At 36.3% G+C, this 18,705-nt stretch overlaps 1 protein-coding gene across 1 annotated transcript; it reads right to left on the bottom strand.

Annotated features, from left to right (window-relative positions):
* Positions 1 to 209: 209 nt before the first annotated feature.
* Positions 210 to 15,268, bottom strand: LOC115929660 (DNA mismatch repair protein Mlh3-like). Its single transcript, XM_030999381.1, has 9 exons — positions 15,209 to 15,268; positions 9,830 to 13,650; positions 9,151 to 9,354; positions 8,390 to 8,574; positions 7,718 to 7,862; positions 6,899 to 7,176; positions 6,298 to 6,400; positions 5,980 to 6,137; positions 210 to 674 (listed from the first exon to the last, which is right to left on the bottom strand). The coding sequence occupies exons 2-9, from the start codon at positions 13,638 to 13,640 to the stop codon at positions 621 to 623; spliced, it is 4,938 nt and encodes a 1,645-aa protein (XP_030855241.1). The 5' UTR covers positions 13,641 to 13,650; positions 15,209 to 15,268; the 3' UTR covers positions 210 to 620.
* Between the last annotated feature and the right edge of the window lie 3,437 nt (positions 15,269 to 18,705).

Below are 18,705 nucleotides of genomic sequence, written 5' to 3'. Positions count from 1 at the left end.
TTCTACTGCACACTTTCTGGTATAATACCACTCATGGGGATACAATGCAATTTGATAACAATACTTTAGTGTTATCTTAACCCCTCCCCCCCCCAAAAAAAAAAAAAAAATAATAACAATATCAGACATGTGATTTTAAGTTCCTAATAACTCTGGGTGAAAATGAGCTGCTTGATTCTCCTTTGAAAAAAAAGAACATGTATGCATTTGATACTTTAACATCACTCCAAGAAATAATGGGGGGGGGGGGCTACAAGTGATTGTGTAGTAAGTCAATGAATCTACAGCATTTAAAAGTGAGATTTATCAAACAATTTAAATGAGTAAAAAAAAATTCAAAAACTTTTTTTTTCTCACAACCCTACCCTTTCCCCACCCCCTTGCCTCTAATTTAGGCACATGTTGGTTGTTTAATTGGGCAACCCATTATTTGATTTAGTGTAAAGCCATGTTTTATGGAAAACAATACTGATATTTACCATTTTCTTAAGCTTCTTTTGGTGTTCCAGATAGTCAACACCTACATTGTTAAAACCCTTCATGCTTCATTGAACATTCATATATCATTTCCTTTGGTATCAGGTATACGTTCTTTAATCTGAGATGATATCAAATCATGCTTATGTAGTTGTACCTGATGAGAGATACTTCAGCTTCCAAACTTGTGGTGTAACCTGCACAGAAATGGGAGAATATCCAGAAGAAGAAAAAAAAAAACAGAGTTGTTACATATTCTCTAAGAAGGTAGACAAATGTTGATTTGATAGAGGATTTGTGAATCTAAATTTAGTTTTAGAATAAAAGAGACAAATTTTGGAATGTGACATTTGGATTTTTGTTATATTTTTGACAAATACGATCATCTATCAGACTATTTGTTCTATTTCTTTTTATTTTCCCCTTTTAAATTACATTTCTAATTAAACTCCTGATCTTTGCTTTGCATGCTCTAGTTATCTTTCATCCTTGCACTTGAAACATTAATCCCTAATTTAACTGAAGAGTATGATCATGTACTATTGTGACCAACTGGTATGAAAGCTTTGCTTGAGCTGCTGGATACTGGTACAGACGACTGTATTTTACTTTATTTCTACAGTTTGCTACGACCTTCTCCTGTAAGTTTATATACTCTTAGAGTATAACGGACAGTTACCCGATACAAAGTACCTCGCTTGAGAAAAAATGGATTCAAACTCCCTAATGGTCTTTATCTCTGCTTTTTAGCCTCATGGCAAGAAATTGATACAAAAATAGATAAATTAGGGTTTGATTAGATGCGTATCTCTCCTAATACCATGGGAAAGATATAGAAACATTAAGAGTGAATGAAGATGAACACCCATTTTCCCATCAGTATGATCTCTGGTCGGTTTATCTTCTTTGATGTGTCATTGATTAGTTCAATCTCCTGGACAGATGGATGATATTAATCTAGATGTTAATCTAGATTAGTATCACACTCACAATCTCATTTTCTCACACACCATATGAATTCAAGCAAGGGTTGTGATAAGAGCTTTGGAGGACTGAAGGCTTTTACATCTTTCTCCATAAAGCTACACTCTCCAATTGGCAAGGCAACTATTTACTACAAAAACACTGTAGCCTTGATGACTATGAATGAAATATTTCAATCTATCATTCAAGGTTGTCATTTTCTCACAGTTTGTGCCAATCTGTGAACACAAGGTGTTTCTTTTATGAGAAGTAGCTAGCCTTCAGGGTCGGGATATGCTGTTCTGCACATTATATTCTGTAAGCAGGCGGCAAGCACACAGGGATTGCGATGAATGTAAGTGTATTGAGAAAGACAAGATCCTTATCTTTCAAACTGATGCGCCATTTTTAGGCAGCATGCGCGAGTCTAGGCACCGATTGTCAACAGAAGTGGGTCAAATGACAATAATGAGGGGGAGAAGAGAAAAGAAAATGACACAAGGAATAAGAGATCACAACCAAAGAATAATACTTGTGGTATCATCACATATGGCAGGGAGCAATTCACACACGCACACATCTGCGGTGAGACACGCATGGCTGCTCATCCAAGCCCTTGTCATGCAAATGAAAGGTTAATAAGAGAGAAGAGTAGAGTGGTATGGGGGTAGCTTTGAGGGGCGTTGGGGTGTGGAGGGTGGTAGTCAGGTTCAATGACAGGTGGGTTTAAAGGATCAGTTCTGCTACATTAATCAATGACAAACTATGAGACACTGGAGCCAGAGGGATAAGGAACCCACAAAACCCACAGCTGTGTCAGGCAAATTAAATCATTTCCTGAAGCAACAGACCTCAAATTCATTGCAGAAATAACAATTTGCTTAATCACAGATAATGAATGGAAATTGACTTTTTACTGCAAATAAGTATATTTAGAATCCATAACAGTTATATACAAATAAAATGCAGAATCATTATTAAGGCAGTTTTTCTCTTTCAATTCAGTGATACAACTACAGTACTATGATAATGATACATCACATGTGTCCTTGGATTCAAAGCATTTTTATGATAATGAATATTTTTTTCTTCTTCAAATCTCAAGTTATCCACTTTACATCTTTTGATCAAGTTTTGGTCAGGTGTCTGTATTCTATCCTGGTATTAAGAAGAGTTTTTTGTATCTTCCCTATCACAACAACAGCTTTGAAAGGAGATGGGGAACTACAAGATTTGCACTTATATATCTGACTGGGCATTTCCTTTCCTGATAATTGCAGTATCCTTCTTGGTAATTCCCAATTGTATTGTATTTTTTTGATGCACCACTGCATGGACGTAACCTTTCCTGTGTATTGTACCCTCAAAAAAAAAATCCTTGAGACAATAAAGCAAATAAGCACTGACAAATGACTATTACCATATGGAGCCTCCACTATTAGTCATAAATATAATCAAACAATGCAACTTTCTCCACTGCAGGTGTTCCAATGTGAACTATTTTAGGTTGAACTAACCTCAAAGGTTAATCAAATACTAAATATATAAAGCAAATAAAACGTCTTCTGGTCACTTATGACCTTTACTCCGAATTTGGATAAACTTTACTCATTTACCATGATTTTAATTTTCCTCATCCCTTTCGTATGTTTTCTATTGCTATTTCTAATTTTATTTCTACTCTTATTTCTACCCATGTATTGGCTATCTTTCTCTAAAGTCGTTGAGGAAATCAACCAGCAAGTTTCTTTTCACAATGGTGAATCTCAAAATGAAAAGAATAATTAATTTTAATTTTGAATTGATTTAAATAATTCATTTAAAATTTGAATTTTTGTTGATACAATTTCATCTGCTATAAAACTCTGATTTTTTCCTCTCAAAAGATTAACCTTCATACCCCATTTTTTAAACAGAATATTAATAAACATGCAAATACAGGCATCTAATTTGCATAAATCATAATGAAGCAATAAATAAGCAATTTTTATGAGCAGTATTTTGTATATGCGTGTCATTGGGCCTTCCATGGCCCAGATCTTGGGGGGGGGGGGGGTAAAATTGACCCCCATCCCCACAGTCAAAACTAGCTCTCAGAAAGCCCAGTCAGAATAGAGACCAGTCTAGTCTGAAGAACAGTACCTCTGGTCATCAATTTGGAGGAGTATCAAATACCATGAGGGTTAAAAATGCATGACAATTACTAGAATAATCCCTACCTAAGGAAAGAAATATTCATAAATATGAACCTCAAAATGACGGATTGCATTGAATTCCTAAGTTTCTACACAATCCTTTATCAATTCGGTTCCTACTGCATCTATCTGAATAATAATGACATGATTAATAGTGCTTCATTACTTTTCAATACACTTCAAGAAGTATATCACTGATGGATAACAATCATATATCACTTTATCATCTCTCATTTGACCTTCATTGTAATGTTAGAGGTCATTCATCTACAGTCAAGTGTGAATTCCATTTGACCATTCACAAATCAAACTTATTCTGGACACTGGCGCTGGGGCTGGTGCCACAGCCAGCCTGAAGGTTGTCTTTCTTTATTTTCATTCACAGTACTGGAGGGTCTATTGATAAAGGTGATATACAGGTCAGCCTAGTAAGAGGGGAATCAAAATTGGGGGTTGAAGTTCATTGGTGTGAAAAAGTCAAGAAAATCTCCAAACTAACACATGTGTATAATCTGCTGTCAAGAATGAGGGCACTTTCCAAAATGAGAACCTATTCATAAATGTTCAGTATCTCATGGTATTTCATGGTTGTTGTAATGTCCAAAAATCTATCCCCAGACAATAGCTTTGAGTCATAATCAAAGATGGAGAAGAAAAATTATTTACATACACTAACTCAAATCTTGAAAAGTTCATGCTCTGATGAGAAAAAAAAAAAAAAAATTATAAGCAAGATTTACGTTAGCTAATGTATGAAAAAAATTAATCTGATTCCTATTGTAAATAGAAGAAATCTGTCAATTTTGTTACTCTCATTTCCAGCTCTTTTAAACAATTTTGCACAAGTTTGTAATTTCTAAAGGTAATGACAAATCCTTACCTCTTGTAAGCATACAGTAATATTATTAACATTTTGATAAAGGCTTGGAGCAGAATCTTAAGAAGCATGTACAGGTCATCCCTCCACCCAACAGCTGTTATTTCTTTTATTGTTACTGCTTGTATTTTCATCAATTGTTTTCATTAAAGGTAGTCTGTCTCTTTTACAGACTGAAAATATAAAATCATGCAAATTCTACAATAAACAAGAGATTATACCAACTTCAATTCTCCTCTTAAAAGATTTAAATTGGTAATTACCTCTATGTGGAATTAAATTGATCGTTAGGAATTTTAAAAACAAGTTGAAAAAAAAATATGCCTAGAAGGTAGTCTGATTTTTCAGACCCTTGTACGGCCAGTTGTACCGCATATTTTGTGCTGAGTAAAGACTCAATAAGTTTAATTTTGGTCATTATAAGAAGCGGGTCCCTTTACAGCAAAATTTATCTATGTAATTAACAAATTTTAAAAGGTCAGTTAGTCGCCCAACAGTGTCTGACAGTGAAGTCCAGAGAGTAAGCGGTTTCCCTTGTAACTAGGTCCCTAGGTCACTGCTAACCTTTTAATTTCACAGATATGACATACTCATGATTCCTGCAAAGTTCTTCAGAATTCGATGTTGGCTGCAAAAGGGATACACTACCTTTAAGATATACAACAAAGTCTTTAAAAAGATATATAAAATCACACGGTCAAAAAAAGGTTACACCCAAAAATAGATTATTCAAAAATAGATCATAAAAAAAAAAAAAATATTTAGGGGTAAACTTTTTAGGAGTATTAAGAGATTAAGCTATTAGATACCTATAATTGTTACTACTTCTTGTCTACTTCTATATCAATGTATTACCTTGAATTCTACACAAAACGTTACTCTATTATAAAATGTTCAATGCCTAATGTACATGTCTATTGAAAGGTTGGCCCATGATAAAAACTGTTACCATGTCATCATAACGCAAAGCAACATAGTTTTCATAAACCTTCAGCAATTTTGTGTCATAAAATGATTATGCTTACTATCTAAAGGTCAGATATTTTACATTTAATTTTCCATCAAATGCTATAAAAACAACAAGAAAAGCAGTGTTATGCAAGCGTTTTTTATTCTCTCTTTCCCTTACCTACCGTACATTTCTGTCTTTTCTTGCTCAGCTTCCTTCATTCCTTTTCTCATCTTACTCTGCTATCTCCTCTTACCTTTGTCAGAATGTATTCAACTGTTTGTTAATCTAGTTGATATATTTGTTTTGTGCACATTTATATGTTCTTATGTTATTCATTGTTATCTCCTGCCAGTGGAGGCCAAATTTCTGTGTTTTTTAACATGGACAATAAAATCTGAAATCTGCATCTGAAATCAACAAACAACAGAATTTAATTTAGACTCTCTGCAGTTAACTTTTTTATATTTTTCAAATAGGACAATTTTCACATGTATGATAAAGTTTAATCAACATACCTTCTCACTGACTCCATGCTTTATTTTTTTAAAGTCAAGAATAGGCATAAGTGCTGGACGGCCATGAGCACATTGAAAAGGCAAGTCACATGATGACAGCTGACCTATCAGAGTCTTGCATTCATCACTGTCCAGAGTGTCTCCAAACTTAATAGCACCTGTCACAACAAGAAATCAAAGACAAATTACTTCATAGAGGGGTTGTAGCCAAGAAATTAGTTCACCTACAATAACATTTAAATGATAACAAATAACAAATTAATCGGTTTGGAGATTTGTCAATATGAAAGAGAGAAAAGAAGGAAGTATGATACTTACCATGACAAGCTTGAGAATTGAGAATCCTTGTGATTGTCTTCGGTAGAGATGACATAGCTCCAGATTGATGCTGTATTGAGTCCAATACTTCCTTGATCAACGTCTGGATAAGAGCCAAGAGAAACAAAAAGAATTTGAAATATGCAATAAATAAATAAACATGTTTATAGTGGACTTGAGAGATTAAAGTATGAGGTATTCCCTTATCTTCATATATTTTTCTTGTTAAGTTTCAGAATATAAAATACTACTGCAACTAAATGTATCAAATGGCATCGATTAATCTCATTTGTTTGTTTTCTAGATCATCAAATTTTTAAAAAAATTAAAAAGATGAAGAGAAACATTTTGATAACATTTTTAAAATCACGTACTGCATACCGTCACCTATTAAAAGCTGCTTTATTTTCATGAACATACTTTATCCTGAATATTTTGGGCTTAGGCATCCAACTACATGTACAATCCACACCATAATATCCAATCCCATAGATAGGGTAGGTCGTAATAACAAAATCTTCATACCTGCTTACAAATAATTCATTTGCATCACTAAATAATTTGACTGGTTAACTCATTCATAAGTGATAGCCAATCTCACCTCAGCCATACTGGTAGCTATGGTCTGGCGCCCTCTCTTGAGCTCATTTGCTTCTTTCTCTACCACACATGCTGGTAGATGGGTCACCATGGCTGCACTGTCTCCAGACAATGTGTATTCTATACCAATCCTCTTCATCTTGTGACTGTATGCCTCCAATAATCTGAGCTCAGATGGTGACAGGCCGATACGGAGGGCTGGAGTCACTTCAGAACTACGGATACATCTCGTTTTGTCATTGTCAATATCATCAGTATCAACGCGTGGTGTATACGCATCTAAAAAAATGATTTTGAATCGAGTGTTAACATCGTTTCTATTTAATAAGCAATTTAAAATTGATGTTTTGGGCTTTGATCATCCAATTCAATTAGTGTAAAACACAGAAAATAACAGTGAGTATTCTAAGATTAATATGTATCACCGACATAGCCCACACATTCTGAACCATTTCAATTCTTATAATCGAACATTTCTCTGAACACATATGGAAACCCTTTATAATTCTTTTATTAGTCATGAATCAATAGATGAATAGGATATAAATAATTTGTGAGAAAAATGTTTCAAACACTTTTCTTCAAATTGTCATCCAATGTTCATTCATTTCTTTTCTGCATTTTGCAGTAACGATTTGGAACCTACACATAAATTAAAACTTTCAAAGAAAAGTATAGAAATATTTTCTGTACATATATGATTTTCATAACTGTGTAGTATACTCTGCTAAAATTCAAAGGCCAACATGAAAAAAATTGATCATAAAATCACAAAAAGTTTGGCTGATAGACTTTATATCAGGATAAATCTCACTCTTACCTTGAATAAGCATTTCAAGTCTGATGCGCTCATGTGCAGCATGTTGATCAACCAGAATGAGAAGGTTAGATTCTCCTGCTGGGTTCTTGTCATAATCACTGTTCACCAGACATGCTATGAACTTAGTATCCACCTGGCCAAGGACCTGATTTATCATAGTCACAAATGAAAGGGAAAGAAAGAAAAATATAAGCAATCAATGAGAATCTACAGGCTTTCAGGATTCAATATTTACATGAACTACGGTATTTATACTCATGAAGGGTTAGTATTTTTTTTCTTCTTTTTCTTATTGTCTCTTCATTAAAGGGAATTACATGCTGTAAATATTAAAACATGTCTGAGCATCTTTCCAAGTCACTTCTCCAAATTAAATAAAAAGCCAACTTTCAACAATCCTGAAACAAAAAAGCTGTCAATCTCTTTGGGGTCTTTAGGATTCATATTGTCTTACCCGGTATGTATCCTCTCTGGTATCTGTTGATTTATAAAATCTCCATGAAGTTAGAAACAACTATCTAAAATTTAAAAAATATGGTAATGATAAGAACTTCCAATAAACCTTAAGTGCACTGCCTGTAGACATCTCCTCTTTATAAAGAAAAATACAACCAAACCTGTAAAACCTATCTAAACATACATAAATATTATTTTGTTTGATTAGCTCCTCACCTTAATACTGTTGAACATGGCCTTGGTGAACTGACATGGATTGAGTGAGGATAAAACCTTGGCCTGAAACTTTGCATCAACACTGGATAAACCCTCACTCACATTAGATGTTAAAAATCTACATCCCGTCTCCGCTTGATCGGATTTTAAGAAATGAGGAGCTTCATCGGTTGCACAGCCCTTTCCTATAAAATAGGTATATGATTTGTACTAAGTTTGTAAAACAAAAAATTAATATATATATTAAAGTAACTAAATTTGCATGAGACATAAACATGTTCGGTATCTACAAATAAACTAAATCCCCTAAATCTTAAAGTAGAGAACTGTGAACTAATTATACAAAAATGATATGTCAATTTGATTCAGAAGGATTAAAGGAAAATAACCTTGTGCATTGTACAGTGCTTATTATACAGTAGTGAAACATGCATTTTCAGAAAGACAATCATCTTTAACCCCAAAAATTAGCACAACCAGTTTTATCTTCCGTATGGAATTATCCAAGGATCAATACTAATGATCGTATGAATGTAAGCACAGAAAGTAAAATTAATGGAAGCCATACAGGGCAATAATGCTGTAACTGATCTGTTTCATCATTGTGAATTGTCCCAATTTTAAATATCTTATCTAAAGTATTCTCCAAAAAATTCATAATATTTCACAAAGCACATATGTGCTTTTAGTTGCAGACCAATAAACATTTAAATTTCATTATTTTTCTAATCGCAATTCAGCATGAAAAGCAGACAGCCTACCTGAAATCTGACTCGAATTTCCCCACTTGACCATGGATAACTCATCATCTTCTTCTTGGCTCTCTTCCATCGCAGCATCAATGGTTGCCATGGTAGCATGTGTGACTGGAGGATCACGGGAATGGGATGATTCCTTTTTATCTCGTAGGCTGGTCACAAATGGTGCCGCACTGTGTGGCAGATGCGGATGTGCCAATGTATCACCTGTGTGATTGGATTGCAGATCAGTTAAATCAAATAGAATAGTTTACAAAGATTTCTAAATGTTATGTATGTCTCTTACTACAGTGATTACTAATAACAGTCATAAAATTTACGAGCTGCGTCATGTTTGCCTAGCATAGCAACTTGCATTTTTCTATATTGTAATTCAGTATATGTAGCTGAATAGCTCATATTAAGTGAATTTAATAGCTGGGTTTTGAGAAAGAAGCATCCATAACTTTCAATACACTTGTGAATTAGTCAACTCAAAATTACATACCGTATTCATAACACTGACTTATACAAATCTGATAGTTTTAGACATGTCATACTGAGAGAATCAAAACAGTGAATTTTTGTCCTTTTCTCCTGTGGAAATTGGTAAAACTTATTAATGTCAATTTCAATTTGAGCTCTTTGACCTTCTACATGTATTTCATTTACTAAAGCAAAAATTGTTTATACATTAACTTACTTTTTGTTACCATGCTAAATTGAGTGTCTTCACTGGTCTGCCTTGCTTCATGGTTCTTTCCTGGACCTTCCTCAGGTTTTTCCATAGAGCAGTTTCCATTAAAGCGATTGATAAAGACTTTCATACCCCTTGAAACATCATACACACTGTACCATTCTCTGCTCTCTATCACAAACTCTCCATCAGTGTTTCCTGCAGATGTTATACTGGCATCCATGATTTCCTTTTCAGTTGGTTGGAAGGACTCACATACTTTAGATGATTGTGAAGATTGCTTATTACAGCTAGATATCTCTACTTCATCGTCTCCCACACAGTGTCTGACGTGAGTGGAAGTAACGTCTAGGTCACCAGTGACATCCAGATCATCATTATTCTGGTGTGTAACGGACGGTGATAGTGAAGATGCTACCAGCGCAGTTGACACTTCTGTGCATCGAACATCAGTGCTAATAACTCTTTCTTCACCAGGTTGTTCTGATAAACTGATTGATTCATGAAATGATGTTGAACTGTTACACAGACCTTCATCTTGGTGAGGTATGTAAAGTAACGAAATTGATTCATCTGCATCGATGGTATCCAGAAGATCCATATTTTCACTCACAGTATCAGGCTCAGTAGTCAGGTCTACAATGCTTCCCTTTAACTCATTTTCATTAACGTCTAGCAGCAAGCTTTTCATAGCACCTTGATCATCATCTACAACTGTATCCTCTTCATTCATTAGTTGGATCCCTGGTGCTACAATTAATGTTATGTCTCCTTCCATCGATGGGCATGATGTGCCATCATCTAATGTTTGATCATCAATGTTATTCCTATACAGACCTTCTGCACCCTCAGCAAATTCATATTCATTATGAACACTAAATGGTTCTGTTGCATTGCAGGGAGGTACAGCAACAGGTCTCTGCTGATTTGGCTGTGTCATTACATGTACATCATCTGGTTCTCTAGCACTCTGGTTGACTGCCTGTTTAAGTTCAGCAATGTTGATTTTTGTGCAACCATCAGTTTGACTGGAGGTTTGTGATGGTTCTCTGTCAAAGACCTCACATGCACTTACCATGAATGAAGTGGAGGTCAAGAATTTTCTTGGCATTTCAGCTGAAGCTGAAAAGTTCAATGTACTGCTTTGTGATGTACTGTTTGCGCAAGGTACCACTTTCTTCTGTTCCTTAGCATTGATTAGACAATTGGGATAATCTGCTACCCTCTTCTTTGTGTGTGTCGATTCTAAAATAGAACTTGTTGGAATACCTGGGGCATTACCACTAATTCTTTCTCTTACACAGTACTCTCCTGTAGTGACTTCTGTACATTTATCTCTGCCTGCATCAATTGTGATTTGCCCTTCTGAGTCTTGAACAAGGTGTTCTTTGTGTTTAGCTGGATTACCTTCCTTTTCATCCACACTGACAGTGGAAACATGCTGATCAGCAACATCGTTTTCAAGTATTTCTGCCACATGAAGACATTTTTTATGATGAACTGGTTTGCTATTCTCATCAGTACTTGTATGCTGATGGTTTTGACATACTTTCTTCCTAGAGCTGCTACTTGGTGAACTAGAAGCACCCAAATCATTGTTTGGTTGGTTGGGTCCACTAGATGATGACAGTCTTTGAAGTACATCCATTATTGGGTTCATTTTCTGTTCCTGCCTGTCCTGACATTTGATGTTCAGATTCTCCAATCTGCTTCGGAATCCTGGACTCCTATGCCATCTCAATGCAATTATTTTGTGTTCACTGGCTGAAACAAATTGCAGATGCTTATTGACTTTCTGTTCAGATTTCTTAGATGACTCATCCTTCGCTGCCTTTGTTAATCTCTTCTTCTTTACTGATCTCCTGAACATTGATAGAGAGTTCCTTGCCTTTACAGCAAGCTTGGTTCTAGGGGAAAGAAGATCAGCAACTTTTAGTCCAGAGTCAGTGTCATCTCTTCGTAACGACCTACAGCGAGCATCACAGCACTGGTGTACATCTGACTCAGGTGTTCTTATTTCCACTTCACTGCTGGTTAGTGTCTCCTCACTAGACCCTATATCAAGTTCTGAAGATGATGATGTCAAGAGGGCTTCGCTAATGGTTGTATTTTCTCCTCCATTACAAGATAAGACTTTTGCAGTCACTGACTGCATCTCCAGAGGACTATCACCTGCCTTCCTCTCCATACCAGGTGTTGTTGGCTCAGGTTTAGTTGCCAAGATCCCTCCACAGGGCTGACAATGTGCATCTACAACAGGATCTGTATGGCTACTTGCACAAGCTGGAAGAATCTTTTCCATGTCAGCATGAGTGTTAAGCTCACACTGAGATACTGTTGTTTCCCTTGCATCTGATTGTATGATTTCAGATTCATCCATCCTTTCGGTAGCATCTCCGAATGCATCTGGTGTCTTGTCAGGATTATTCAAAGACACATCTATGCATGCCCCATCACCTTCCCTGTTACTGTCAGCTATTGTCTCTACATCACAAGAGTTCTGGTCATTCACCATGGGGCTAACTTGTGGCCCAGGGATGGTTTGTCTTCTTACACATGTTGATTGTACTGCATTAGTACAATCAGTTGTACTGATGGCATTGACACACACATCTGTCTCCTTTGATGCCACATTATCACTTGATAATGAACCCCTCTCCTGAAGTCCTGTTTCACTTCCTCTCTGTGTTACAGTTAGTTTCATTGTAAGGTGTTCTCTGTGGAGAAAAGATGTAACCAGCTCATGCACACAGGTTACTGCTCCTTCCCAGTCCCTAAACTCTATCAAGGTTTTGGATGGGTCTAACGTGATGTCATACTCACTGCGAGGGCAAGTGATGTTCAACACAAAGATGCCATACTCCACTTGGTTCCCTCCAGGGCTAGGTTGGCAGGTTGAACTTGCAGCGTTGGACTTCATAGTGTATCCTAGCGCTGTGTCTTGATTCTTTCCTTTACTCTTTGTAACAAGTGAGTTACTGAGAAGCTCATTTATGAGTTTGTGAATTTTCGTCTTCAGCACTAATCTGCCATTCACATAAACAAACTGCAAGGACTTGTTACGAAAACTTGTTGTTCCAATAAATCCTGAAACGTTGAAGATTGTGCGAATGTGATTCACCTCTTTCAAGCAATCTGCTACATCCTTGCCGAAGAGATACCCAAATGTTTGAACAATGGATGAAGAGTTGTGTGTTTGTATTGATTTGACTCCTGTGCTGTCATTTCGAAGAGTAAGTGAGATTTGAGGATGGATCAAGGATATCGCCTGGAGTCGCTTGCAGATTTGTTCATACACCAGAGGACTGCAGAGCACCTTGCGCCTCACAGGCAAGTTATAGAAAACATTATGAGCTGCAACTGTTGTCCCTCCACTTGGCCTCACTTTGGAATGCTTTGAGATACCTTGATCTTTTCCATGTCGATACAGTTTGCTGTATGTGACTTCAGACCCTCTGGCTCGTGAACTGATCTCCAGCACTGAAGAAATCTCCTTAATACTTGCCAGAGCTTCCCCTCTATACCCATAATGGGATATGTTTTCAAGATCTTTTGTGTCATGACACTTACTAGTAGCATATCTCTCACCAACATAGAGCATATCATCTTTAGTGATTCCCCTTCCATTGTCTACAACCTGAACTTTACAGTCTGGCAGATCTACACGTACAGCAATACACGAAGCTCCAGCATCAATACTATTCACAACTAATTCCTCTACACATTGGACAACTGATGGCGTGGCTATACCAGATCTCAGCTGATTTTTAACGTCCTGTGATAAGTACTGAATTGGAGCAAGTTGATCAAGGGACATCATGCAGAATCTAAAACATAAAATAAACAGAATAAACAAAATTGAATTTTCAAAGATTTAGAAACATGGGGGAGAAAATATTTTGTACAAGATGTTGTACCATTCTTAATAAACTTTGACACTTAATACCCCAAAATAAAAATAATCAAATTGTTTTGATTGGGCCTGTATAAGACAAAAAGGGAGTTGGTTGCACAATGCTGCACCTTCATGAGAAAAAGCTCCTTTACCCATCTTTGTTCGTGACAAAGGTAATGCTAGTCCAAAATTGGTTGCATCGCGGGTGTTGTGGTTGTGGAGAGTCTGTGATCTTGTAATTAGGGCCAAAGTTATTCAGTACATGATATACCATTTTACATTTATGAAACGTCCACCTCCGTTCTACCGATACCCCAAGAATAATTCTGGCGATCCTTTTATGTTGGTTTATGTATATGACTTTTGTATTGTGTGGACAGTTTGACTAAGCAGTGGAGCAGTAATCACACAGAGGCCTTATCAATGAGTTCGCAAGTAGCTTCAAACTGTCTAGAGGCAAAAATCTTTTAGCGCGACTAAGAAGTACAATCCTTGGTGCAATCTACTTGCTTGGATGTCTAACATGTTCTTTTTAACTTAAAGTTGGGTCTAACCAGACATCCAAATATTTTCTAGGTATCTACTTGAGAAAGTTGTTAATTGTCTGAAAATAATTTGATCGGGTTGCAAATTTTTAACCTCTGTTTTCTTTTGCTGATATTATGGTGAGGTTAAAACTTTGAGAAAAAACAAGTATTATACACTGTAGTTGTAGTCTCTCTCGAAGTCGTCACAGCGGATAAAAAGTCACAGTTCGTAGGGGAAAAAAAATTGCCAGCCGACCGACATCTCACCGACTTCTACTTCTGTATTGATAAGTACACGAGGATCAAGCAAGAATACCGACACAGCGACATATCTATGCATATCTTTCTTGCTTCCTCGACTAGAAAACTCCATCCACCCCCCCCCCCCTCTCTTATAGTACTCCCATCCCTCCTCTCGAGTTCTCTCAGGCTCTTAGTAATCTCACTTCTCCCCCCCCCCCCCCTCTCTCTCTCTCTCTCTCTAGCCCTCCTCTCTTTCTTTCATTCCCTGTTTCTTTCGTTCCCATTTCCTCTTTTTTCTTCCTTTTCTTTTTCTTTCCCTTTTCCTCTCATTTTGTCCCTCCCCCTTTCTCATTTTTCCTGATGGCAGCACAATTTTCACAAAGATATCCTGACACGTCGGGGGGGGGGGGGGGGGACACCCCTCTTTAGCGAGGCCCATGAATGTGGTAAAAAATCCGTAGAAATCTTCTCCCGTTTTGAAAGCCGTAGTAAGGCCAAGGGGTACCGTCCGTCTGTCAGGGCAAGGTTGCAACGTCAAAACAGTATACGAACACAATATTAAGTACGTGGGGACGTACTGCTGTCGGTCAGAAATCTAGGACCTTTGCTTTTGTACAGTTAAATTTGATATTAGATATCTTGATCCAGATCTACGAGATATAAATAGATTCATTATTGGTCCTCTTCACATTAATGAGTTCGAAACCCCAAAACACTCACCAGACACTTTATGACTATGAATATTTCCTCACGGCAACTTTCCAATTTTTGAAATTCGGGACCTCTCTAGGCTGTGGCGTTAGAGGGCAGTAATCATTAAATATTTTGCGAGCAATGAAAAATGTGTTCAATGTTCTCGATTGATTGGAGGGAGGGGTGGGGAGGGGGGGGGGGGGGGCGGGAGCGAAGCAATCGAGAAGAAAAAATTGCTAAAATTATATTCAATGCTAAATCAGTGCTTAGTCTTTAAAACAAAAAGAGGATAATCAACAACGTAATCCTGCTCGATGGATCAAATGGGAATTAACAAGGTACTTGATTGGGTTGGAAGGAGTGGTGGGAGTCATAAATCTTAAAGGCCCACTGCACTACTTGTAGCTACTTGCGCCCTCTATACAACAAACAATGCCTAATCGGTGACCATTGGTCCCCCATGATCCTCTTTTTCTTATGTTAACTGAGAGCCGAGTTGATGAGATAACCACCTGTTCAGTGACCTTGCAGGGCGGTCTAATCCTTCCTGTAAACTATGGCAGATAAGCTTTAAAATATTTTTTTCAACAAAGTAAACATTGATATATGTATTCTCATCAATTCTCATCAAAGCCATGGACATTGGTTAACATATACTTAAGGTTTCTCCACAATGTTTTACTGGATTTATTATGGCCACTAAGTCTCTAAAAACAGAGACTAAAGACCAGGGGCGGCGATTTCTGTTAATGACCGGTGGGGGGGGGGGATGAAATGCGAAATTTTTTACAAGGATGTTATACGAGGGAGCGTAGCGACCGAGCGAGATTTTTTTTGCAATTTTATTAGTCTAAACGCTGCATTCTTGGACCTTCCGGAGCCTAAAAGTGTGTTGCAGTCATTATTCAGTATATGCTATACAATTTGTTTTGCACTTTTTCAAATTTCCAGGGGGGGGGACCCCTAAAAAAATTGAGGGGGGGGGACGGACATGCCCCCCCCCCCCCCCCCCCCCCCGGATCGCCGTCCCTGCTATAGACATTAATTTAACTTTATGCTTGTGTAAAGTACAGTATTCTTAAAACGCCTCCACATAAAATTCAAAATATGAACCAATAAAATAGTAAACAAAATACAAACATGATCTTTTGGTTTTTAAATAAGAATTTTAATTTTCAATATACATTTATGCATGCACCTAAACATACTTCCAATGGAAGTCATGTATATAGTACTTCCATAGTGTAAGGAAGTTGATCAAACATACAACATGATTTTTTCTTGGGACAATGTTTGACAGTTCTTACAATAACCTGTCATGTTCCCACATCTCATATTCCTTATTTTTTTATTGTCTTGTCTGAATATACAAAACGTTCCCAAAGAAAATATAATTGTGAGCAAGTTTTAGCTTATTTTAAAAATTACAGATGCTATACAGTGGAATAATAATAGAAACAAAAAACTTTGGAAAGGAGACAAAAATATAGTGACTGAAACAGAGAAAAGAAAATGTCAATACCAGAATTGCATATGATTATCAACATAAAAACAGATGAATTTTTTATTAGATACATGCTTCAACCTTGGAAATGTTACTTTCGAAATGAAAACAGAGAGAAATATATCATATTTGATTAACTCACATTACCCAATTTCCGATTCATTTGTGAGCATTGCTTTACGATATCCTTCATTCAATTTCCTGTGGGTATTCTTTCCCAAAACATTAAAAAATAAATAAATGTGTGAATATCTTGGGATAAAAGTGATTAAAAGAGGTTTCAAAGTAATAACTTCATTAACGATCAACCCATAAGAAAAATCAATGTGTACATTACAGAAACCCACATAATCTTAAACATAAACTTGAGTTCTGGTAATGCGATTGCATTGTGAAAGAAAAGGTGTGGAATGGATCAGAAAAGTTGATCATATAGCATGTAAGTAATGGTGTGTAATGCAAGGTTCTGGAGTCATCAAAATCATCATAAATTTGGCAGAGTCTTGGTAAAGTAACAATCACTTACACAGAAAGATGTATATGGGACAACACACACGGTGTCGGGGCTAGTACTACCCTGATTTCCTTATCTTTATATGCTCATTACTCAGCCAGTATACATTTTCTTCAAAAATTGTTTGGCACATGACATTTATTTGTAATCTTGAACATTCAGTGTAAGTTTTGTTAGATTCTGTGAGAATTCATTTTCTTTTTTTACCAGAACTCAAGTTTATCTTTAATGGCATTGTGATTAACTGTAATATGACTATGTCTGATATGAAAAGGCCTCAAAAGCATAATCTAAATCCTCTGTAATTGTAAGATAATACAGCTTGACTAGAAAAATTACAGTACTCAACAAACAAAATCACTGCCTTCAGAAAATTAAGCAACTGAAAATGATCAGAATAATCAGTACATTCACTACTAAAGTAGCACTTCAATAAATTGCTTTACCAGTAATAGTAATTGTAAAAATGAAATCCTTTACTGTAAAAGCGTACAGAGAGTTCTTTTTCTTTCATAAGAAAACACACTGAGGCAAGAGAAGAAGCCATCTTAAATTGTGTGATAGGCGTGAAGAAATGACACATAGGAGAGAAGTGAATCATAAATTACTACAAATTCGAGTTCAAAGGTCAGCTTGAGTAAACTTGACAAAGTAAAATTTTCACAAATTCAACAAAATAAAATTAAAAAATTGAGAAAAAAAGGTTTTAATAATACATTGTCATAATAAACATGAGCTTTGTTGAGTGTTCAATTGTATAACTTGGTGATAATAAATTACCTACAATATTTTGATACATATGCATAATGTGATGATTCAAATTTTTGTCTTGAATGTGTTGGTCAAAACAACTGAATATTATGTCTGTGTATGTAAGCCCATCAAAGGATGATGCCAATCAGAATCATATTTTGACAGCCTTTCTCAGAGTAGTCTCAAAACCAGGAGATGGGTTATTTTATACATATACATGGAACAAACACCTGTAAATGTACTCAAGAAAGAAGAACTATCTCATGAGAGTTTAATTCCATACCAGCTAGGAATTGCTTGCCTTTATCTCTAAACCTCTTTTTATTTGCGTGATGGAAGATTGAATTCAGATGTTCTCTCAAGGGTTATTAACTATGAACTCAATTACCATAGTTGATATCTGCTTGACTCTAGCAGTCATGTGTGTTATCTCATGAATAAAACGTGATTCCATTTTGTTTATCTATCACATGGCCAGGACAGAGACACAAGGCAATTAATATGATAGTCATACCCATCCTCCTTTGATGTGTTCACATTTCTCATCATGATTTAAGGAAGTTATGCAAGCTTGTTTTCACAGATATGGGCTCCTCCACAATGTCCTTGCACAGTGTTAATGTGTAAGATGATGGTGGTTCTTTCATTACATCATTGAGAAGTCTCTCTCCTTGCTTCTTCCTTGTGAGGCTACAAGTATGCAACACTAGCTCCTTTCTGATGTCCCTCTCTCATAGTACCTGTTGCAGTAAT

Source organism: Strongylocentrotus purpuratus, unplaced genomic scaffold (genome assembly GCF_000002235.5).
Source record: "Strongylocentrotus purpuratus isolate Spur 01 unplaced genomic scaffold, Spur_5.0 spur5_scaffold_5, whole genome shotgun sequence".
Taxonomy (NCBI): Eukaryota; Metazoa; Echinodermata; class Echinoidea; order Camarodonta; family Strongylocentrotidae; genus Strongylocentrotus; species Strongylocentrotus purpuratus.
The sequence above is the reverse complement of the archived record's forward strand: the minus strand, read 5'-3'. Positions and strand labels throughout refer to the sequence as shown.

Bases quoted from the DNA above. Each gene is read 5' to 3' on its own strand.
- LOC115929660 (XM_030999381.1), bottom strand. From the start codon at position 13,640: ATGTCCCTTGATCAACTTGCTCCAATTCAGTACTTATCACAGGACGTT. The intron at 9,355-9,829 runs GTAAGTTAATGT...CCAATCACACAG, and splicing joins ATTTAGCATGGTAACAAAAA to GTGATACATTGGCACATCCG. The intron at 8,575-9,150 runs GTAGGCTGTCTG...CCTATTTTATAG, and splicing joins AAATTCGAGTCAGATTTCAG to GAAAGGGCTGTGCAACCGAT.